This window comes from Callithrix jacchus, chromosome 2, assembly GCF_049354715.1.
Source record: "Callithrix jacchus isolate 240 chromosome 2, calJac240_pri, whole genome shotgun sequence".
Classification (NCBI taxonomy): Eukaryota; Metazoa; Chordata; class Mammalia; order Primates; family Cebidae; genus Callithrix; species Callithrix jacchus.
The window spans coordinates 116,546,927-116,572,681 of NC_133503.1; the positions used below are offsets into that span (position 1 = coordinate 116,546,927).

The 25,755-nt window shown below is 35.7% G+C and overlaps 1 protein-coding gene and 1 non-coding gene across 38 annotated transcripts in view; both read left to right on the plus strand.

The window, feature by feature from the left end:
* ARB2A (ARB2 cotranscriptional regulator A) overlaps positions 1 to 25,755 on the plus strand; it is a 513,783-nt gene that overhangs the window by 18,187 nt on the left and 469,841 nt on the right. For 13 of the 37 annotated variants that reach the window (XM_078365172.1, XM_078365177.1, XM_035291197.3 and 10 more), the window contains exon 2: positions 22,222 to 22,345. The exons of 12 other annotated variants lie outside the window; for them this stretch is intronic. Coding sequence is in view for 10 of the 25 variants with exons in the window: in XM_035291197.3 (XP_035147088.1) it covers positions 22,240 to 22,345 (106 nt within the window). In the remaining 15 variants the exon portion in view is untranslated. Of the gene's footprint in view, positions 1 to 22,221; positions 22,346 to 22,965; positions 23,082 to 23,861; positions 24,003 to 25,755 lie in introns of those variants that run through there. 12 more of the 37 variants (XM_078365171.1, XM_078365174.1, XM_078365183.1 and 9 more) reach the window with 5 other exon arrangements.
* Positions 11,392 to 11,498, plus strand: LOC118151801 (U6 spliceosomal RNA). Its single transcript, XR_004740209.1, has one exon. It is a non-coding gene; the product is annotated as a U6 spliceosomal RNA (small nuclear RNA).

Here is a 25,755-nt window from a genome sequence, read left to right on the forward strand (position 1 = left end):
TATACAAATGTCTCTGAACATATTACAGTCCCCAGATATTTTTCTTTCTAATTGCTATGGACTGAATTATGTCTTTCTAATTTGTGTATTGAAATCCTAACCCCAATATGATTGCATTTGGAGTAAGCAAGTAATTAGGGTTAAATGAGGTGATAGGATGGGACCTTGGTCCCATAGGATTAGTGTCGTCAAAAGAAGAGACACCAGAGAGGCCATCTCCTGGTCAGTTTTTCTTTACCATGTGAGGACATGGTGAGAAAGCAAAAGTCACTGGGAAAAGAGCCCTTATCAGAAACTAATCAAGCATACTGGACCTTGATCTGATCTAGGACTTCTAGCCTCAAAAGCTGTGAGAAAATAAATTTCTCTTGTTTAAACAACTCTATGCAGTTTCGTTATGGCAGCCTGAGCAGACTAATACAAATTGTAATACCCTGAATTGGGATGTTGCTCTAACAAATACCTAAAATGGTAGATGTAGCTCTAGAACTGCAAAATAGAGAGGGCCTGGAGAACAGGGTGTCATACCAGAGAGATTATTTTTGAACCTTAATGATGGAGTGAAATTTGCCTTCCTAAGTTTTGTACTTGTTTGGAACCCATCACCCTTTTTTTTCTTCCTTCTAATGTCCTCCGTTTGAAATGGGAATGTTTATTCTTGGCCTATCCTACCATCGTATTTTAGAAATACGTAACTTGTCAGGTTTTATAGGTTCAAAGCTGGAGAAGAATTTTGCCTTAGGGTGAATCGTACCTTGTTCTTACCCCTACCTAATTTAGATGATTTTTACACAAAACTTTGGACATTAGGCTTTAGAGTCGATGCTGGAATGAGTTAACACTTTTGGGGCTGTTGGGATGGAACAAATGAATTTGCATGTGATAAGGACATGAATTTTGAGGAGGCCAGTGGCAGAATGCTATTGACTGAATTGAATTTCCCCAAATTCATATGTTGAAGTCATAACCTACAATGTTACTGTATTTGGAGTAAGGAAGTCATTAGGGTTAAATGAGGTCATAAGGGTGGGACACTGATCTGCTAGGATTAGTGTCCTGTTAAGAACAGACACCAGAGAGCTCTCTATTTCTCCAGTATGAATGCAGTCTTCTGAAAGGCAGGAAGAGAGCCTTTACCAGAAACTGGTCCTTTAATACTTTTTTTCTGGGACTTTTAGCCTCCAGACTGTAAGAAAACAAATTTCTATTGTTTAACCCACCCTGTCTGTGGTATTTTGTATGGCTGCTCAAGCAGATTAATGTACTAATTCATAGCGGATCTTTTTTGTCGTTGTTAACCAGCAGTTAGATTACTTGTGATCTAGTAGAGCACGGTTTCCTGTATATTTCTTTTAAAGTTGAGTCATCTGAAATTGTTCAAAAACTTGAAGAAATGTATAAGAAGGATCTCAATGAGGACTTTTAGATTATGTATCTTAAATGAGTGAGCAAACAACAGAGGTATATGAAAATAGGAGGAAGAAGGAAAGATGAAATGAAAGGTTATAGAAAAATAATATACCTGTGTCATGTTTTAAGAAGATGTAATACAGCTTTTCCCTTACATTTAGAAAAGAGTTCAATTGAAAATATTTACCTTCTAACAAGATTAATCACAGATATAAAGAGCTGTGTCCTTTAGAACATTTTTAAAAATAGATTTACCCATAACATGTTACATTGAGATATTTGTGGGGCTGTAAAGTTAAAAGACATTTGAATTAGGTAAAAAAGCAAAGGAGCGGCCAGGCACGGGAGCTCACGCCTGTGATTCCAGCACTTTGAGAGGCTGAGGTGGGTGGATCATGAGGTCAGGAGATCGAGACTTCATGATCTACCTGGCTAACATGGTGAAACCTCATCTCTACTAAAAATACAAAATATTAGCCAGGTGTGGTGGCATGTGCCTGCAGTTCCAGCTACTCAGAAGGCTGAGGCAGGAGAATTGTTTGAACCCTGGACACGGAGGTTGCAGTGAGCCAAGATCATGCCTTTGTACTTCAGCCTGGGCAACAAGAGCAAAATGACATCTCAAAGAAAAAGAAAGAAAAAAGCAAAGAAGCATTACAACTTAAACTATTAGGTATATATTCATCCATAATTATGTGTGTATATGTGTTTCTACCATTTTCTAGGCATGGTGAAAGGGTTTTGTGAACATCTCTTCAGTTGAAAATAGAAAAATCTAGGACAGAATCCATATTTGAGGAACTAAGTATAATATTTGAATTAAAAGCATTTGATTAGGTTTTTTACTTGTAGAATTGAAATCAAATAACACTATAGAAATTTACCAATAAGATGTCAAGAAAATACATAATAGAGAAAAATGAAAGACCCAAAAATAAGACTTGGAGTTACGTGTTTATAAGGAACATAATTACCTGTAGTGACAGTAGAGTTATTCCTGCATAGTCACAATCAGGAAGCATGCTATCCAAACTTTTTTGTGGTATAGGAAGATATATCATGATTTTTAAATGAAGAAATTTCAAGCACAAGGATATATACATAGGTAATAAAAACTTAAGAGCAGAGGAAAATACTATCATATTTAGAAGTTTTATCATAGCTCACCGCAGCCTCAACCTACTAGGATCAAACAATCTTCCTACCTGAGACTCCTGAGTAGTTGGAACCACAGGCATGCACCACCACAACAGGCTAATTTTTTGTATTTTTTTTTGTAGAGACGAAGTTTTGCTAGGTTGGTCAGGCTGGTGAAGCGATCTTCCCGCTTTGGCCTCCCAGAATGGGATTACAGGTGTGAGGCACTACACATGCCCATTATTTTTCGAATGCCAAGTGCTTTGAATAGGTATCAGTTCTTGTGCCAGTATAAGGAAGTCATAGTTCAAATGAGGGTAGCCATGAAAGCTTGGTTTTGGAAAGTATTTTTGACCTGTGTCTACTTTCTGAGGGTTTACTATTTTCTTGGATCACTGGAATCTTATTTTTATTACCAATATATCTGTTCTTGGCCTAGTTGTTGCAAAGCTGTATAGGAGATTATCAGTCAATTATACTGTCTATAATATTACACAAAGCAGAGTTTACAAATTGGGGACCCCCAAACCAAGTGGGGGGGTCCACAATCTTCAATTTTTAAAAATTAATTTCCATCTAATTTAAGTAAAAATTGGGCTTTTGGTTTCTCCTGAAAAATATGAAGTTCCGTCACACTGTGGCTCCATTCTATATGGCAACAGTGTGGCAAGCAGGAACTCCCTTGAGATGAGTAGCGTGTTTTCCACTTTGTTGCAGTCTTCACTATTCATTCCCTATAAGCTATGACTTACAGGGCTTCACTGCCTACGTTTGCTGTTAACTTTCTGATGCCTATAGGTATCCAAATTTTTAATTCCTGCATTATACAAAATTTATCATGAGTGTTGTTTGTTTTTGCCTTTTTTTGTGCCTATCCTGTACCCTTTCATTTTATTCTTACTGAATACCTGCAGTGATTGGAGTCTGGAGTTCAGGGCAGACTCTTCTGAATAGTAGCTTATACCATGCATTACTTGTCTTCCCCATTGTTCTCCAGGGACTTCCCTTAAGCTGCTGTCAAAGTGGCAGTGGCCTGTAGATTGGCCTGAACTTTAAACGGGATGGCTCTAGATTTGGTTTTAGGACCTAGCAAAGTTGATTTCACTGGAGGCCATTTAAGTCTCTTCCCTCTAGCTTGGAAGCATTAATGGTCTGTGCCCTGTTCCTTCATGGTCTTTTAACTACTTTCTTCAAGATGGCCAATAAGTCAAATCAGTTTGTGCTAAGTATTCGAAAAGTGGTTGCAACTGGAATATTATTTATAGGTAATAACTTATTATTTTGAAACAGTGAGTGATTGTAATGGTGAAATTTTATTTGTATTACAGATAATACAAGAACTGCTAAATAAATTAGACATTTCAGTTTCATAATTGAAAACAAACTAAAACAACCTTAGTTATTCTGGATATATTTTCTCAACAATAAACATGTATAATTATTTTTATCAAAACAAGCATATGTGTTTGTGTTTTTAACTGTTTTAATTACAATATAAAGTTTCTCTCTTGTACACTCACTTCCTTTCTCTTTGTCTCTTGAAATGAAGAAAGACTTTCAGAAGCTAATTTTTCACTATTTTTTGAATTCAAAAACTGTTAAGAAAAGCATTCCTATTTTGGTAAATCCAAAGGAAGCTCCTTCCTTACATGGAAAATAAATTATTGCTGAAGTGGAAAATTAGGCAATTTAGTGATGATAATGTTAGTGATGTATGGGATGCAAGGCTGGTTTAACATACGCAAATCAATAAGCGTAATCCATCACATAAACAGAACCAATGACAAAAACCACATGATTATCTCAATAGATGCAGAAAAGGCCTTCGATTAAATTCAACACCCTTCATGCTAAAAACTCTCAAAAAACTAGGTATTGATGGAACATATCTCAAAATAATAATTATTTATGACAAACCCACAGGCAATATCATACTGAATGGGCAAAAGCTGGAAGCACTCCCTTTGAAAACTGGCACAAGACAGGGATGCCCTCTGTCACCACTCCTATTCAACATAGTATTGGAAGTTATGGCCAGGGCCATCAGGCAAGAGAAAGAAATAAAGAGTATTCAGATAGGAAGAGAGGAAGTCACATTGTCTCTGTTTGCAGATATGGTGATATATTTCGAAAACCCCATTGTCTCAGCCCCAAATCTCCTGAGGCTGATAAGCAACTTCAGCAAAGTCTCAGGATACAAAATCAATGTGGAAAACCCACAAGCATTTCTATACACCAATAACAGACAAACAGAGAGCCAAATCATGAGTGAACTCCCATTCATAATTGCTACAAAGAGAATAATATACCTAGGAATACAATTTGCAAGGGGCGAAGGACCTCTTCAAGGAGAACTATAAACCACTGCTCAAAGAAATAAGAGAGGACACAAACAAATAGAAAAACATTTCATGCTCATAGATAGGAAGAATCAATATTGATTCATTTTTTAAAAATCAGTTTCTGAGTTTGGGTTTCTTATTCAATTGAATATCTTGTCAGGTGAAGAGCGTTTATGCTTTTCTAGTAGATTTACTCCAGAGTTTTTTAAAATTTTTTGTTGTTTTTTCTTCAGAATAGCTCTTATTCAGAACTGACTGAAAGTTTTGCTGGTTCATTGGTTAAATCATATCAGTATTCTTGAGTTTAAGAAGTCAGCTCCAAAATAATGATAGGGTGAATAGTCATTTTGAAAGGGAAGGAATGGATTTTGCTATGTTTGGAATTATTTCGGGACTTTCCAGAAGCCTGGCATCTATTGTATAGTATGTAACTACTATTATAATAGAAACCAGCATTGTGAAAGAGCTTACTTCTATTCCCTTTCAGTTCTGTGGTTTTGTGTTTGGAATTTTATTTAAACTCTCTTTATTATAATATGTTTGTATATTTAGTTATCTGGATAAGGTAAGCACCGGAGGCTTACGGCTTACTCTGAGATCCTTTGAGAGAGAGTGTGTATAAATAGTTTTAAACCAATAATTTAAAAAATATACGATGAGTATTTTTAGTAAAAACAAAACATCCTAACTACATCAAGAGCAATGCCACAGGTTTTTAAAAAGCTGTTTCAATTTATGGATAGCCAGATTTCAGGTATTTATTTAGAGACAAAGTAGAACCTGCAGTCTTCTAGCAAACTGAGTGGATAATATTTCAAAGGAACAAAGTATAGACATTTAAAGTTAAGTATAGGCCTTTAAATATGTTCTGAGACTAAGCGATAGTGCTAGTTCTTTGTCAGTCCAGGCAGCTTTATAATTTTCTTACTGCTGATTTGTGTACCAATAAAGGACACTTGAAACAACATCTGTTTTTCAGTGAAAGGAAGTTTAACTGATGCAGAAAAAGCAGTATTTTTAGCATTTGTCACTTAAACAAATAGAAATGAGTTTAACAAAATGTTATATTCAGACAAAGCACCAAATAAATGTTTTATGCTTGTTTTATTCTTATTCTAACATCAAGTCCTCCCTCCAGTGGCTGCTATTACAGCATTTTCCTTTTTCACCTTATTTTGGAAAAACAAGGAAAATTATTATTTTTTCTTGAAATTGAAGTCCATTTTTACATCATGTTGAAAGACTGAGAGATAACTAACTGTCTATGGGAAATATTCTTTTATAATGAAATGAACCCATCCTTTAGCAACCAAAGGGACAGATTATTCTGAATTGAATTCTCAGCCTTCATTTTTCATTTGCAAGCTGCTTATAACTACTCTTAGCCCAGCATTAAAAAAAAATTAATTTCTTACATATCTTCAAAGTCTGATTTTACTTACTGTATTTACTAGTAGAAATATGCCAGGCAAAGAAAAATACTTAAATGACAGTTGACATTTTCAGAAGGGCTTAATTGTATTTTATTTTATTTTATATATTATTACTTTTTTGAGACAGGGTCTTGCTCTCTTGCCTAGGCTGGAACACAGTGGCATGATCATGACTCATTTTAATGTCAAATTCCTGATCTTGCTGCCTCAGCCTCCCAAATAGCTGGGACTACAGGCACATGCCACTACATCTGACTAATTTTTTGTAGAGATACTCTCTTGCTATATTGCCAGGACTGGTCTTGAACTCCTGGCCTCAAGCAATCCTCCCTCCTTAGCCTCCCCAAGGGCTGGGGTTATAGGTGTGAGCCTATGTACCTGTCCCAATAGTTGCATTTTATTTTATTATAAGATGTAGGACATTATTATTTTTTAATTCAAGTTTTAAACAATATTTATAGTTTGTCTTTTGTAATAGCTGATGTCAAACTTTCTGAGGTAATACATTTTTATTCAAAATACTAGCTCTGTTTTAAAACAGGCAAGGAATCAATTGGGTTTTAGTAACGGTATGTTATTGATATAGCTGCTCTGAGGTTTGCACAATACCAGTTTATCCTTTTTTAAAATAACTGCCTTTCTCAGTTTTACTCATCAGCAGAACCTCCAACTTTCTCACTAAATAGATGGAATGGAACTGTCAGCATTATCCTTGGAGAAGAATGCCCCAAAGAACACATTATAAAAGGCAGTGCCACTAAAATTGTAATATGGTCATGAGTCACTTAATGTTGGGGGTTTTTTTTAGAAATGTGTTGTTAGGTGATTTTGTAGTTGTGCAAACAACATAGAGTATACTTACACACACCTAGATGTTATAACCTTATACACATCTGGGCTACATATGGAATAACTTGTTGCTCTGAGGCTCCAAACCAGTATGACATGTTACTATGTTGAATACCGTAGGCAGTCCAACACAATGGAATTTATTTATTTAAACATATATAAGCATAGAAAAGGTACAGTAAAATTATAGTAGAAAATATTTTTTAAAAAGGAACACCTTTATAAACCACTTACTATGAATGGAGCTTGCAGGTCTGGAAGTTTCTCTGAGTGAATGAGTGAGTGAGTGAGTGAGTGATTAGTGAAGAAGGCCATGGACATTACTGTATACTACTGTAGACTTTATAAACACTGTACACTTAGGCTATACAAAATATATACAACTAGTTTTATTCAATAATTAACTAGCTTACTGTAACTTTTTTGCTTTTTAAATTTTAAAATTAAAATTTTTTAAGAGATGGGATTTTATTCTGCCAGCCAAGCGGAGTGCAGTGGGTGATATTAGCTCACTGCAGCTTCAAACTCTTGGGGTCAAGCTCTCCTCCTGTCTCAGCCTCCCAAGCAGGTGGGATTAAAAAGTGCATCACCATTCCGCATGAACTTTTTAACTTTTTTGTAATAATACTTAGCTGGAAACAATCATATTATTCAGCTGTGCAATAGTATATTCTTTCTTTATATCCTTATTCTATAAGCTTTTTTCTATTTTCAGAGTTTTTATTTTTAAAACATTTTTGCCAAAAATGAAGACACACACAACATACACATTAGCCTAGACCTACGCAGGGTCAGGGTCATCAATAACACTGCCTTCCACCTCTACATCTTGTCCCTCTGGAAGATCTTTGGGACAAAAACGCATATGGAGCTGCTATTTTCTATGATAACAGTGCCTTCTTCTGGAATACCTCCTGAAGGACCTGCCTGAAACTGTTTTACAGTTAACTTCTTTATTTTTTAAAGAAGTAGAAATAAGACACTTTACATAAAAAGTATTGTGTACTAAAAACATAGTCACCAGCAGGGGGTAGTGGCTCACATCTGTAATCCCAGCACGTTGGAAGGCCAAGGCAGGTGGGTCACCTGAGCTCAGGAGTTCGAGACCAGCCGGGCCACCATGGAGATACCCGTCTCTACTAAAAATAAAAAAGTTAGCCAGGCGTGGTGGCAGGTTTCTATAATCCCAGCTACTCAGGATTCTGAGGCAGGAGAAACGCTTGAATCCAGGAGGCGGAGGTTGCAGTGAGCCAAGATCATGCTGTTGCTCTCCAGCCTGGGCAACAGGAATGAAACTGTCTCAAAAAAACAAAAACAAAACACATAGTCACCTATTAGTTTATTATTATCAAGTATTTATGTACTATACATATTTGTATATGTTAAACTTTGATATGACTGGCAGTGCAGTATGTTCGTTTACACCAGCATCACCACCACAAACACAAGTACTGTGTTGTATCGTGATGTTATGCCAGCTATGATGTCACTAGGTGGTAGGAATTTTTCAACTTCATTATAATCCTATGGGACCACGGACTTAATATGAATTCTGTCATTAACCAAAATGTTATGTGTTGTGTGATTGCATTTTTTTGTTAATATTTTTATCACTTATTTAAAGAATATATTGTTGCTAAAAAAGATTATGTGCAACCAGGGTTACTGTTGATTATACATATGTGATATACTGATATAAAACAGGCCTCCATATTTTAATGCTTATGCAAGTTATAGAATATAATAATACAATTAACACCTATAAATTTGCCACCAAGACTAAAAACTCTATCAATAACTTGCATTGATTTATGTGCTTCTCCCCATCTCATGCCCTCTGTTCTTTCCCAGTGGTAATAACTATTGAATTTTGCATTTATTTTTTTCTCTTGATTTTTCTTTTGGTTTTATCTCAATTTGTGGCACTAATAATTTGTTTTAGTTTAGCTCAATATTAATGATATTGTATGTAGTGTTCTAAGATTTGTTTTCCTCACAGGTATTTTTGGAAAATTCATCCATGTATTTGAGTATAGTTGTTCTTCATTCATTTTTACTACTGTGTAATACTCATCTTTGCTCTGTTAATGTACTATAGTATATTTGCTCTCCTATAATTGGAGAACAGTTTTTTTTCCATTTGTTGTATCCAAATTCTAAGATGGTCCCCAGTGGTCTTTGCTTCTTGATATTCTTACCTTTGTGTAAACTTCTTCCACATTGTGCAGGGCTGCCTTCTGCCAGTAGGATGTACAGGAAATGATGGTGAGACTTCTTCAACTTTCCTGAATCTATCTTTCTTGGGAAAGCCCTCCCACATGGGCTTCTGCACAGATCTATTTGAGTATGGGAGGCCTGTAACAACAATTAGTACCAATCATTTATCTATGTGAGTGAGCCATATTGGAAATAAATCCTCTGTCTCCAGTTAAACTTACTTCAGATGATTGTAGAACTTGCCAGTATCTTGACTGCAACTTCATAAACTTGACTGAGAACTTCCCAGCTGAGCTGCCCCCAAATTTCTGACCTACAGAAACTGGGATATTACAAATATTTCTTGTTGTTTTGTGACACTGTGTTTTGAGGTAATTTGTTACGTAGTTACAGATAATGAATGAATTGGCTGTTTTGATGATGGATACATTTTGTGCACATGTTTATGTCTGCCTCTGGATGTATATGTATAAGACGAGGTAGTAGACTAGTAGACGAAGGTGTGAGATTGCTGGATTGGATATTATGGTAATATTTAACTTGGATATCTCATGCTAATTTTTTCCAAAGTAGTTTTACGAATTTATCTTTTAACCAGAAATGTGAATAAGAATCTCTGTTATTCTACATTCTTTTTTTTTGTTATTGTCAGACTTCTTAATTTTTTCTAGCCTAATGAGTGTAAAATATCGTATTGTGGCTGTATTCCTTGCCTCAACATCAAAGTAGTAGTCTCCTATATTTTTCCCTAAGAGGTTTAAAGTTTGAGTTTCACATTTATACCCTTAAGTCATTTGAAATTGATAATGTATGGAGTGAAATAGGTATCTAATTTATTTCTTTGTCTAAGTTGTGCAGTTAACCAGTTTTTCCAGTTGTCAAAAAAATTTCTGTTTTCCACAGTGATATGATGGTGTCATATGGATCTGTTATATGGCTTTGTTTTGGAGTTCCATCCTGTTCTATTTATCAATTTGTTTATTCTAGTATTAATGGCATGCTTTTTTAATTACTATGAATCCTGGCAAGGCAAGTGTTCCTGTTGTATTCTTTAGGAGTTTCCCCAGTTTAACTTCAGATGATTGTAGAACTTGCCAATATCTTGACTGCAACTTCATGAACTTGATTCAGGAGCATCAGTTCTTGGTGATTCTCTTTCCATATAACTTTTTGAATTAGTTTTTCAAGTTCTAGAAAGACATTTTGGGGTTTGAGTAGAATTGCAAAGTTTTCTGAATATGGGTATAACATCTTATGTTAGATTTATTTTAATCATGTAAGTTTTTAATTTTTGCTTTTTTTTTTTTTTGAGATGAAGCTTTGCTCTTGTTGCCCAGGCTAGAGCACAATAGTGTGATCTCAGCTTACTGCAATCTCTGCCTCCTGTGTTCAAGTGATTCTCCTGCCTCAGCCTCCAAAGTAGCTGGGATTACAGGCACCTACCACCATGCCTGGCTAATTCTTGTATATTTGGTAGAGACAGAGTTTCACCATATTGACTAGGCTGGTCTTGAACTCCTGACCTCAGGTGGTCCACCCACCTCGGCCTCCCAAAGTGCTGGGATTATAGGTGTGAGCCACCACACCTGGCCAATTTTTGCTATTATTAATGATGTATTAAAAACTGCTTTATAACTGATTGTTGCTAGTATCTATAAATATACTTAATTCTTTTGTCTATAAATCTTACAGCAAGCCATCTTGTTGAATTCTCTTTTTGTTCCTAATGATACAGAAATTCTTGTTTTTTTGATTTTAGAGGACTTTGTTTCTTGATTGTTTTTGTTGTAGATATATCATTTGAAAATAATGATAACTTTGATTTCCTTTTGAAAATTGTTACTGTGTTTTTATTTATTTTTCATGTCCTACTGCATTGTATAGAAAGTCCAGCAAACTGACTAGAAGGGGTAATAGTAAAGTGATTATGCTGGGCATTCTTTTATGGTTCTTGATTTCGAAGAGGCTTTTATAAATATCTTATCATTAAGAGCAATTTTGTTGTGCTCGCTTCGGCAGCACGTATACTAAAATTGGAACGAAATGGAGAAGATTAGCATGGCCCCTGCGCAAGGATGACATGCAAATTTGTGAAGCGTTCCATATTTTTAAAGAGAGCCCACATAGCCAAGTCAATTCTAAGGAAAAAGAACAAAGCTGGAGGCATCTCACTGCCTGAGTTCAAACTATACTACAAGGCTACGGTAATCCAAATAGCATGGTACTGTTACCAAAACAGAGACATAGACCAATGGAACAGAACAGAGACCTCGGAGGCAGCACCACACATCTACAACCATCTGATCTTTGACAAACCTGACAAAAACAAGCAATGGGGAAAGGATTCCCTGTTTAATAAATGGTGTTGGGAAACTGGCTGGCCATGTGCAGAAAGCAGAAACTGGACCGCTTCCTGACACCTTACACTAAAATTAACTGCAGATGGAATAAAGACTTAAACATAAAACCTAACACCAAAAAAACCCTAGAAGAAAATCTAGGCAAACCATTCAGGACATAGGCATAGGCAAAGACTTCATGACTAAAACACCAAAAGCTTTGGCAACAAAAGCCAAAATAGACAAATGGGACATAACTCCACAGCTTCAGCACAGCAAAAGAAACAGTAATTAGAGTGAATTGGCAACCAACAGAATGGGAAAAAATTTTTGCAATCTACCCATCTGACAAAGGGCTAATATCCAGAATCTAGAAAGAACTAAAACAGATTTACAAGAAAAAAAACCCATTCAAAAGTGGGTGAAGGATATGAACAGATACTTTACAAAAGAAGACGTATATGAGGCCAACAAACATATGAAAAAATGCTCATCATCACTGGTCATCAGAGAAATGCAAATCAAAACTACATTGAGATACCATCTCACACCAGTTAGAATGGCAATTATTAAAAAATCTGGAGACAACAGATGCTGGAGAGGATGTGGAGAAATAGGAACACTTTTACACTGTTGGTGGGAGTGTAAATTAGTTCAACCATTGTGGAAGACAGTATGGCGATTCCTCAAGAACCTAGAAATAGAAATTCCATTTGACCCAGCAATCCCATTACTGGGTATATATCCAAAGGATTATAAATCGTTCTGTTATAACAGACACATGCACACATATTTATTACGGCACTGTTTATGATGGCAAAGACGGAACAACCCAAATGCCCATAGATGATAGACTGGACAGGGAAAATGTGGCACATATACACCATGGAATACTATGCAGCCATCAAAAATGACGAGTTCATGTCCTTTGTAGGGACATGAATGAACCTGGAAACCATCATTCTCAGCAAACTGACACAAGAACAGAAAATCAAACACCGCATATTCTCACTCATAGGTGGGTGTTGAACAATGAGAACACATGGACACAGGGAGGGGAGCATCACATACTGGGGTCTGTTGGGGGGGGATCTAGGGGAGGGACAGCGGGGAGGTGGGGAGTTGGGGAGGGATAACATGGAGAGAAATGCCAGATATAAGTGATGGGGGGAGGAAGGCAGCAAATCACACTGACATGTGTGTACCTATGCAACAATCTTACATGTTCTTCACATGTGCCCCAAAACCTAAAATGCAATAAAATATATATTTTAAAAAGTAATTTTGTTTTAAGTGGTTATTTTTATTTGCTTGTTTTTTTAACCTTTTGTCAGCTTACAGACATTTCCTAGTTTTCTGTGACTTTTTTCCAAAAATAAGTTTTGAATTTTATCAAATGCTTTTTCTGCAGATACTGAAGTTATTATGGCTTGCTTTATATTGGTGAGTGGAATTTATAGATACTCTAATGTTTTGTATTGTATTTCCTAGGGTTTACTATGCAGGAGGATTCCTTGGGGGACTTGGCTGTAATGTTAAGGAGAAGTCTACTTGTGAAATTCCTGACTGTCATGATCATTGGAATGGACTTCATCATTTTGTGCTTATGTAGAAAATAGTAATGAGAGCCACTTGGCATACTGTGTTTAAGCATACATAGGTCTATTAACATAAATGGCTAACATTCAGCAAAGTGTCCTTGTGTTGGCAGCTTCAGTGTCACACAGTGTATTTCCTGTAGCTAACAGTATGGCTACGTGATGGTTGTCTTTTGTGTGGGAAAAAAAAATATTCTGTAGAAGGCAGAAGGATTAGGAACTCTTTGATTGGTTTTGGAATAGGAGAATTTTCCTGCTCAAGTTCTTTGTTAATTTAGGCTAGGTATGTATTATGTATTTAGTTTTATGAATAAAGTAAATAACCACTGTAACTTATATGGTAGTTTAAAAATGTGACTTGAAGTTTCAAATTTCAAATTATCTTTTTTTAAGATCAGATATTTGCAGTATCACAGCAATATGGATCCTCTCAAAATTTCTCTGAGTTTATCCCCCTGTTGATCTCAGCATGTGAACGTTATTTAAATATACAAACATGAAATGCTATAAAATATTACCACTCCATAAAGAGTTGGGAAATTCTAGAAGCCAAAAAATAATCTATTCTGAAGGCACTTAAATTATATTCCAACTTGTTAACACATTTAGGTAAAAATCAGACTTCACTGAAACTTTCCCCTTGAATAAATAATAAGGAGTGCATTGTCAGTAGATACTGGATTTGAGTGGTACTTAAATGCCTTGTTTGCAGTACAGTTATGATCTGCACAAAACTGAAATGTGCCATTACACTTTATTGTTGGTGTTATTCATATGGCTTACTAGGCTTAATCAACTGCTTGATTATATACTCAAGTTTGCCTTCATTTTTCTTTTCTATAGCAAATGGTACGTTTCTAACTTTGAAGTAATTTGCTGCAATGTCTGGGATCAGTTATGGTAATGATCAAAATAATAACAGTAAAGTCATACCAAATTTTAATCCTTGTTAGAAATTGGCTGGGATTGGGGTGCTTTTAGATTGTATGTGTTTGGAGATTTACTGAATCATGACCAAAGTGAATTAGTGCTTGTGAGCAGGTTTTCACTGGAATATATATGCAGGGGATGCTGATGGGCAAGGGAGGCAGATTACCGTTGACAGAACTGCCAGTGCAGAGAACTGGAACAAGCTACACTAGAGCACTGTGATTTACAAAAACTTTATTTAATGCTCATCTTTTTTCTACCTAGAAAATAATATGTTTGTTCTTAATATCTATCTAGCTAGAGTATGCCTAGACAGTTGCTAGCCTGGCTGTGGAGAGAGGGATGATTGGAATATTAAAACAGAGAAGTTCTTTAAATAAGAGAAGTTCTTTAAATACCTTCTATTGGGATATTAAAAGAGAGAAGTTCTTTAAATAAGGGAAGTTCTTTAAATACCTTCTATTTTATAGAAGGTAAAGGGAAAGGTGAGTGTTTAGTGAGATGGTAAAGATTTCCATTTTGAGATTGCCTTGACTTTTGGCATTAGAGCTGTAGAAAAGAGTTGGAGAGAGACCTATTTAATGCTTAATGACAGACACTACCCCAGTGCAGGTGTATCTCTTTGAACTATTGGAAGAATCACCTTAAAAAGAAACCACATATCTATTAACAGTCACACCCCATTTTTCTCTTCCTCCAATCCCTGAAAACTATTAATCTACTTTCTATTTCTATGGATTTACCTGTTCTGGACATATTATATGAATGGAATTGTACAATACGTGTTTTTTTTTGTAATTTATTTCATGTCAATGGCCTCGTTTTGTAATTGTAATTAGCACATAATATTTTCATTTATGTCATAGCATGTATCAGTATTTCCTTTCTATTAAAGAATAATATCCTATTATATAAATATACCATATTTTGTTTACCCATTTATCAGTTGACAGCCAGGTTGTTTCAACTTGTTGGCAATTAGGAATAATGCTTCTGTGAACATTTGTGCATAACTTTTGGTGAGGACATGTATTTTCATTTATCTTGGGTATAGACCAAGAAGTAGAATTGCTGGGTCATATGGTAACTCTGTGTGTGATAATTTGAGGAACTGCTCAACTGTTTTCTAAAGTGGCTGCGTCACACTAGCAATTGTCACACTAGCAATATATCAGGTATCCAGTTTCTTCACATTGTCACAAACCTGGATTTATATTTCTTTTTGATGATAGCCATGCTAGTTATTGTGTATTAGGTAGCTCACATGGTTTTGATTTGCATTTTTATAATGACTAATGATGTTGAGCATCTTTTCATGTGCTTTTTGGCCATTTGTATATTTGAAGAAATGTGTACCTATATAATTTGCCTACTTAATTTTTTTTTAATTAAAAAGTAGGCAAATGAGTTGCAAGAGTGCCACGAGTTTGTTATATATTTTGAATACATCTGATCTCTTTACACCAGAATTTTTTTTTTTTTTTTTTTTTTTTTTTTGCTGAATTCAGAAAACCATTAGAAAAGGGCATTGTTGTAGATTAGGATTTTTGGAAGCAGATGCTGAGACAGAATTTGGGGTATAAAATATCTTTAGAGGTCAGCACTTGTGAAAGAAAGGAGGAGAACAGGATTGGTCAGAGGGAGAAGTTGAATTTACGTGAAGGCTTGGCAAAAGTTCAGCCAACTGGGCAGCAAGCTCTGGAGCAAATATTGCCTATCAGGGTTGTCCTGCATCAGGCTGAAATGGCTGGGCCTTCGTATTACCACTTGGCTAGTCATTGAATGAGGGTCAGCAGTGGAAAGGCATGACCTAGAATGAGGCAGCACTCTTCAGCTGAGGCCGGCTCTGAAGTGATAAACAGCTGGAGTCTGTTTGCACTCTCTATCTGAACAGCACATTTCCCTTGAAGGGGCATCTGGGTGGTTCACATGCATATTATCTTTTAAAATGTAGGTTGAACCTTGAGTTCACAAAGTTTAACAGAGATTCTGGGAGCATGTTTATGGGATGAGAATATTTGATACTGATTTTACAAATATCTTATTACTGCTCTTTCATGGTATAGGTTGTTTTGAAATCTTCTGAAGATAAGTTATGTACAGTTATATTTTTTATGTTTTATTATGTTTACTATAGAATTAGAGTATCTTAAGTAGTGTAAATGATGTTCATAATTGCCTCATATAAAAGCAATTTTTTACGTTTGATTGACACAATCTGTCTTTCTAAAGTTTTGAGTATGATGTATTCTTTTTAAGAATTATTCTGTCTTTGGCCATGGCTCTGCCATTTCTGCTACATATTATGAAAGCTTCATAAAAGACTATTTAAATTTTTTTCTTTTGAAATTTGTTTCAGAATTGAGAATCATCTTAGTCTTTACTTTCTTAACTTTTAACATTGTCACAGATATTCTAAGGTTTTCTATTCTTGCCTTGTTGAGTTTCTGTCTTTTTGCAAGCCATAAAACAATGCTATAGCTAGCCAGATGATTATCAATTTTGAGACCTATTTAAAAGATATAGTAGTGCAATACTGTTTCTTTTAAAATACTTGTATTTGATATCTCTTAACTTTTGTCCCTTTTTTCAGATGCTTGATTTACCAAAGTATTAGGAGAGATGATAATAAGTAATTTTGATCAGTCTTGATTCTAAATAGCAAATGAAATATACTAAGACAGTTTTCACTGACAACTTTAGTCTATAGATACCTATATCCAATTTGCCCAGACTCCAAATTGTAATATTTCCTAATAATAGAAATTAGTTCATAAGAGTAGGTATGAATCTTCTGCAGAATGAAGAAACTGGAATTATTTTTCTAGTGAGGTTGTGTTGTTTGACTGTGTCAACATGGTAGTATAGAAGAAACTCATTCATAATTAGGAGTCAGAAGACCTGAGTTAGAATCTCAGCTACCCCTCCTTAACATCTGGGATGCCTTAACAAGGCTTACGTAGCTTTTCAAAGCCCAGAATGCCTTAACTCCATAAAATGCAGGTATGTCAACTCTCCCTGCGAGTTGTGGTAATACCTAATAAGATATTGAATATGGATAGAACTGGTCATCTTCTAACCAATGTATCAATTTATGAGATAGTTGGAAAAGTGTTCTTCCTTGGGCAAATGAAGGTGGAACCCACATTTGTGATCTTTGTTCAGGCACACATTTTAATATGTTTTGAAAGGAATGTAAAGGGATATAAATATAATCAAATGGATAGATACAAAGTATTTAATTATGTCAGAAATTACATTCTGTTATAATTATTTTCAATATAGTCTTGGAGACCCATGTTAACTCAACAGATAATTATTGTGAGACTTTGTTATTTGTGCATAGAGTATATCCAAGTAATGCATATTAAAAGGTTCTTATTTCTGTGAATTGGATTGATTTTGGTATTCTTCTGGGGTTTGAGCACAAATTAATTGGAATCTAGTTATTTCAGATTTTATTTGGATTACTAATATTTTGAAAGGGATTTATAGTTTGTAAAATGCTTTCATATACATTTTTTCATATAATCTTCATAATAGTCCTGCAAAGGTAACTGCTCTTATTTTCATAATTCTTTCCATTACTTAGGTTAGAGAATTTGTAACTTCCTGAAGGTTACTTAGCTACTAGGTGGAGGAACTGAAATTAAAACCTAGATTTCTCATTCCAAACCTACTATATCGTGTTGCTTGGGAAACTAAGGAATTATTTTAGATAGACTTGGATTGGAACTGGGTATTCTTAGTCTCAGGAATCTAAAAGGTTTGGCTCTGAAAACTTGATCCAAACATGATTTTGCATTTGTTATAAAAGCCACCATTTTCTATGCACCAGGGGCCCGTATTGCCCTGGACTTTGGTCTTGTGTCTTTTCAGCCTGAGTTCTTCATTCTTCAGCTTCTTTTCCAGTGCCCACACACCAACATTTTTTTACTGTAGCCTCAGAATAATTCTGGACAGCATTATTATGAACTAGTCTTTGCTGATGAGCAACTGATGACTATTTTAACTATAATTTGGATGGGCCTTTTGCTTCCTTATAAATCCCTTGTACCAGTTCTATTTACTGTAATTTCAGTTGCCAGTAGGCTATTTTGAACTTGATTTCTAGAGTCTCACTTAGTGAGCATAGAATCTTTAGGGCCACACTGGAACTGAACCAGTCCTGGGAACCTCAGAAAATTAACCCAATTTTCCTTTTTCTGTGATATATTTTGTACTTTTATCAGTACATCAGAATGTGAAGCAAAAAGGGCTTCTGTTGCAAAATCACCTAGTTCGTATTTAATACCTGCCTAAAAACAAACAAACGCAGAAAAATAAGCCTTCTATTTATCTTCCTGTACATTTTATAAGTGCATATGCCACATTTTGAGCAAACAGGGCAAATAAGAGATATTCTACTATTTCATATTTTCAAATGCTGACTGGATAAAGATTACACATGACAAGTTATTTATAGCTTTATACATAGATCCTCTGTTAGAATCATAGAAAGGAAAAAGATATGATAATTGCTTTGTGTAGTTCACAGAATGAAATGGCAAACTGAGATGTTTTGAATCTAGTTTGTACTATAACCATTTCTAGGAAACCATATTTAAACAGCAGTGGTTATCATGAAGTATACAACATGTCAACTGTGTCCCAATTCACATCAGTAAAAACCATCCACCACTTTATTCTCTGTAACCTAACCTCCATCAGATAATGCCAAATAAACTATGTCGAGTGCACATATTAATACATATCAAATGTACCAAACAGCTTGCTAGCTGCATTTTCAGTAGTGTTTATCTGTGGTGATGCAGGTTATAACTCTGAATTTTTATTAGGAAAACTACATTGAGAATTTATAATGTTCTTGATTTAGCTTCACCAGCTGTGCCACAGCCAGGAAAAATAACTCAAGAGGGTAAAAATCTAACACTTGTTAAGGGAGCAACAGACAGATTGCTTTTGCTTCATGCTTACCTGCTTTGCATCTGCTACTATAAGGTTTAGGGTCACATGTAATAATTAGTTTTCTTTTTTTGAGACAGAGTCTCGTTCTCTCCCCCAGGCTGGAGTGCAGTGGCATGTTCTTAGCTCACTGCAACCTCTGCCTCCCAGGTTTAAGTGATTCTCCTGCCTCAGCCTCCCGAGTAGCTGGGACTACAGGTGCATGCCACCATGCCCAGCTAATGTTTTGTATTTTTTGATAGAGACAGGGTTTCACCGTGTTATCCAAGCTGGTCTCGATCTCCTGACCTCGTGATCCACCTGCTTGGCCTCCGAAAGTGCTGGGATTACAGGTGTGAGCCACTGTGCCTGGCTATTAGTTTTTGAACTTACATGATATTACTCCAGCAAATTGCTTTATGAGTTTTCAGGCTGTCTCATATAAGATTAGAATAATGATTATTAATTTTTATTTAATCTTTGAAATCTTGAAAGTGATTCATTGAAATACAAATTTTGATAATGACCCTAGCACTAAAAACATATTTACAATTTTACCTTTGGTAAACCAGTTGCAATGAAATAATTATATATATTGTTCTGTTCAGGAATCAATTTAGGGCCAATGAAAAATAATCTAATAGTTTATATTTGGAAGAAATAGTGAGTTAGCAAAGGGATAGAATAAAAAATGCAAGAAGTCTCCTGTAGGTAATTAACTTAGTTGTGGAATATTTAACAAAGGGTGCTGTGTGGAATTTCTCATTATAAACATTTCTCTTTTCTTTGAGATGGAGTTTCTCTCTTGTTACCCAGGCTGGAGTGCAATGGTGCGATCTCGGCTCATTGCAACCTTCGCCTCCTGGGTTCAAGCAATTCTCCTGCCTCAGCCTCCCAAGTAGCTGAGACTACAGGCATGTGCCACCATGCCCAGCTAATTTTTGTATTTTTAGTAGAGACAGGGTTTCACCATGTTGACCATGATGGTCTCGATCTCTTGATCTCGTGATACACCTGCCTTGGCTTCCCAAAGTGCTGGGATTATAGGCATGAGCCACCGCACCCGGCCTTCTTTAATTTTTGTTACAAGATGATTTGTAATAAAAAGTTGCTGGTGAAATTTGTGCACCAGCATATGGGACTTGACTAATCCCTGAATGGAAATACATAGCTCTTGCAAATATTTATTTGTTTTAACATTATTGTAATTATCAGTCTAGGTCTGGTATATTGTCTTTGTTGCTGCTTGGCCATTTGATTTGGCAGCTACAAAGTAAGCCCATAGGAAGGCAGTGACCTTACTTGTTTTACTCACCATTGTATTCCCAGAGTCTTGCATATTGCCTACCTTAAATACTAGGATACATTTCTTGATGGGATATAGACACATTTTATTTATGTAGAATTTATAGAGTTTTGAGTTACCTATACACAGAAGAAAAATAAGAGCTACTTCCGTGGTAAGTGAAAGTGCTTTCCCAGTGAAAAATAGTCTCGTGTTCTAGGTATTCCTTTTAGAACATCTCACACCATTGGGTAATAGTAAAATGGCTAGTTATAGGAATGACTGGCTGTATATACCTTCTGTACTACTTAATTCCAAAGCAACATTTTATAAATGAAAAAATTAAAGAGTTTTGGTATGACTTGCCACGGAGGTGTTATTAAGTGATGTAGCCGTGATTTGTTTACAACGATTAAAAAAGTAAGCTAACATATGTTGTACACATAATTATGTATTAGACACTATATTAAATGTTTTACATTTAACCTCACTGTAACACTATGAGGGAAACATGATTATCACTTCCATTTTACAAATGAGGAAAATGAGGCCCAGAGAAGTAAAATAACTTTTCAAGGGCTCATGGCTGGCTCTTAGTGGAGCCAGAGGGTCCTTCTCTTATAGCACATCACCTACAGTTAGACTTGACACAAGGGCAGCATTGGTTATGGCCATTTGGAACATTCATAGTTTTAAAATATTTATTTTCGGTACTAGTTTTTTAAAAAGTATTTTCTGTTACATTTTGTTGATTATGGAAATTGATCTGTTTTTAAAGATAATTATAAAACGTACCTCTGAATGGAAATTGCATTTTACCTTATGGATAGCAGATCAAATTGGGTTCCTCAGAGGAATATTCAATCTTATTGTATTGCCATGAATGTAGTTTTTATATAATTTCATTAACAGTTTTGGATTAATTGATTAGATTTAATTTTTTATATTATAGGTGCTGCACTTTTTTTTTTCTTTTAAACTGTAGGAGAAGTGATTTGCTTTACTGTTCATGGGCACCCTGGGAAAAGCCATCTATTTTTAGTTTTAATGCCTTCCCTTTGGCCAGAGGAGAGCAGAATTAGATTTTAATAAATCATGATTTGATAATATGATTGTTTACTGGAGTGCCATTTATAGAGTATGGTTTCCAGGCATTGATACAATTTTTAAAATTGTTTCATTTTAAAAAGAGTTAATTTTTCTCTTGAAGTTGCATTTTTAATTACACTATAGGAAATTTGTAGATACTTTATAAATTTATGTATTTGCGCTTTCCTATCTGCTTGTTCTAGAAGGAAGACGTTCTGACCTTGTAAATGGCACATGCTTACAATTTATTTTCAAAGAAATTTTAAGTTTTTGGAACTACCCAAAGATATTTTTTAAAAAACATTAGGTGATAGGTAACTAAAACTAAATAGTAAGTTTGGCTAAATTCAATTCAGCAAACATTAGGTAACTGTAATGTATAAGGTATTGTGTTCAGTGACATGAGAGAAAGATGACGAAACTTGATATCTCTATTCCCAAGGCTTGTATGCCATTAGCTGACTCAGATAAATTCATAAATAAGTCTAATGCAAAGCAGACAATAATAAATACTATGGTGTAGGCATCAACAAAGTACAGTGGGAAATGAAGATAGAGAGATTAATCCTGACTAGGAGCATCAAGGAAGTTCTCATGGAGTAGGTAGGTTTTGAGTAGAACTTAATTTATTGCTTTCATTCATTCTAGACTGTCTTCTGAAGATTGATGTCTATTTCCTTGAGCTCTTTAATTTTGTTGCCAATTTGGATAAACATGGCACAAATCCAGCAGGGAGGTCCAGATGAAAAAGAAAAGACTACAGCACTGAAAGGTATATACTTAATTTGCTTTTCCAGGAAATTTTCACTGTGCCTAATAAAGGTGTAGGAATATTTAGGTGACCTTCCATTCATTTCACATCTAAAATAAGAATATAAGTACCTAAAATATTTGCAATTAATTATATTCCACACAGCAACTATTACTGCATCTGAGATGCATGTACTCAGTAAATAAATCATGGAATTACGTAATTTTGGTTCTATAAGAATTCTTAATGCTTTTCTTAGTCAATGCCATACATTTAATAATAAAACTAATACATTTTTTGAATCAAGGCTAGTGCCCTTACCTTATGCTTGCTGGTTGAAATATCATACCGGATTAGGATAATGATCTGTCTGTTTCTGTGTTTTGTCTTTGTGGCATTGGCATTACTGATATTTGAATGAGAGGCCTTCCATTTAACATTTCAGAAGGAATCTGCCTTAGACATTGCTGGGGAATTTTGAATCCTAGAATTAAAAAAGAAATCTGCTATCTAAAGTAATTTGACTTCTGTTGTTGAATTGTGAGCTAGCTTGCTTGCTCTCTTTTCTCTCTGTCTCTCTCTCTCTCTCTTTTCCTCCCTCCCTCCCTCCTTCCCTCCCTCTTTCTTTTCTTTTTTGACAGTCTTACTCTGTTGCCTGGGCTGGAGTGCAGTGGTGTGATCTTGGCTCACTGCAGCCTCGACCTCTGGGGCTCAAGCGGTCCTCTCACTCAAGCCTCCCAACTCGTTGGGATTACAGGTGTGTGCCACCATGCCCAGCTAATTTTTGTAAAGATGGGGTCTTCCTGTGTTTCACCTGCTGATCTTGAACTGCTAGGCTCAAGTGGTCTGCCCACCTTGGCTTCTCAAATGCTGGGATTATAGTTGTGAGCCACCACACCCTGCTCAAGTTTTCTTCATTATCATATATTTCAATCTGTGTAGTGGCTTGCGCAAAATCAAATTATCTAAGTAACTTGTTCAAGTTTTCACAGTTATTTTAATGGTAGAAAAACCTCATGGGTTTCTTAATGTTGAGATACCAACTGTCTTAGTCCATTTCATGCTGGAGTAGGAATACCACAGACTGTGTAATTTTAAATGAATAGAAATTACAGTTCTGGAGGCCAGGAAGTTCAATATCAAGGTGCTAGCATCTGGCGAAGGCCTGCTTGTTGTGTCATGCTGTGGAGTATGGGCCAAGAAACAAAAGGGGCCAAACTTGCCCTGTATAATTGCAGTACTCTCACCTAAGAGACCAAAGCCCATGGCCCAATCATCTCGTGAAGGTCCTCACCTCTCAGTGCTGTTATGGCAGTACCTAAATTTCAAAATAGATTTTAGAGAGGACAAATATGCCAACCATGGCACTAACTATACCAGATAAAAAAGGTGACATTGACTTGTTTCATTGTAGAGTCTGTCTGACCTTCAAGGGTTTCCAGATGTGCTTTGTAACAGATGCCCTAGCAGAATATGTACCATACAATCATGACTATGGCTGCTCTTCTGAGTCCCTGGCTGTCCTCTGATGTTTCAGGCTGTGCTGGATAATAAAGATGCCTCAAGAATCCCTTATATGACCTTCTTTTTAATTTTATCATGAATGCCTGAAGCAGATACAGGATAAAGCAACCTCTTTCTTTGCTTGATTTGTGTCACCTTGTTCCTGCTTTTAGAGGTAATTATCTATTGAGAGAATGGTATAACTAACCCCAACCTACAAAAATGGAAAATGACTAAGGGGATTGCTTTCTTTAGGTTTTCTAGACCAAGTCTTCTTACAAATGTGAGATAGTGATGGCTTAGATTAGGTTGATAGCAAGGGGATGATGAAGAATGGACACATTCTGTGACAGATTCTGGATATGTTTTTAAGGAGGGGATGACATGCTTTGCTGATTTATTGGACATGGGATGTTAGAGGAAAACTCAGGTAACTCTGAAGGTTTTTGGCTGAAGAGACCCAAGATGGGTGCCATTAATTAGATTTAGAAAGTGCCGGAAATGTTTGGTGGTGGTGGAAAGCAAAAATTAGGTTTTAAACATATTAAATTGAAGTGCTACTTAAACATCAGAGTGAAGATTTTGAGTTTGGGAGAGAGTTTGGGTTAGAGATAAATTTTGCAGATTCATTTTCATAGAGATAATATTTAGTCCTAATTGAAATCACTTGAGGTGTCAATGTTGCTAGAAAAGAGATCTGAAGATTGAGCCCTGGGCACTGAGACCTTTGGGGTCAGGAAGCTGAGGAGAAAGTAGCAAAGGAGGTTAAAAAGTAATTTTTAGTAAAATAGGTTGAGAATCAGGAACAAGAGAGATCCTGAATGCCAAATGAAAAAATTAAATGGCAGTAATTAGTTAAAGTCATATGCTGGTGATGGGTCAGATTAGATGAGAACTGAGAATTTACTTTTGCATTGATGATGTGGAGGTCATTGGTGACCTTCACAAAGAGCTGTTTAAATAAATAGAAATGAAAGCCTGACTGGAGAACTTTCAGTAGAGAATGGAAAGAGGCATTAGAGACAGCAGTAAACAACCCTATAGAAGGTTTTAGCACGTTTGTGTGCTGCTGGGAATGAACCAGTACACTCAGAATAATGGATGATTTAGGAGTGAGGGCAAGGAATATGTGTCACGGTTTCCATCTAAATACACATGCTGGGTTTCCACCTAGACAGACTTTGTGCATGTTCAGCCTTAATGTGAAAATTTGATCTCCCAAGTTTATACTCCTGCAAGCAGTATATGAGTTCAGATTGACTCTCTGAATTTTAGTGTTAACACAGTGATGTTAAAAGAGTAGATAGGTTCTAGAGATAGAACTATCTGGATTTAAATTCAAGGTTTTCCTTCTTAGCATGATTAAGTTGCTTAACTTTTCTGAATCTTGTAACTATATGGATTCAAGCTCAAGGTTTTCCCTCTTACCATGGGCAAGTTGCTTAACTTCTCTGAATCTTTCTCTTCATCTGTACTACAAGAATAATAATGCTGGGTACAAATGGTATTGTAAGTGTTAATGGAGGAGTAAACTGAAAATATCAGAAAATAAAATGGCAAATGCATAGTAAAGTATATTTTAGAACAACTTAGCAAACTGATTTGTTCTAAACCTCATCCTTTTAATAGGAAGACAGTTTTATTCTTGAGTTGATTCAAAACTGGGCTATGATACATAATACAGTGAATGAATAGGTGAGAGTAATAATGATCACTCTCACCTATTCATTAGAGGATTTCAGAGTTACATGGCAAGATGCATACTTGGAGGTAATTTAACTTTTCACTAATTGAAAAGTGCTTCAGATAAGGCATAAATGGTAGAAAAATCTCATAAAATTATATTAGTGGTAAGAAAAATGTCAGGTAAAACTCTAGATGATCAGAGTCAAAGCAGTGCATTCTGGAAGAAAGTAGTTTGAATTAGT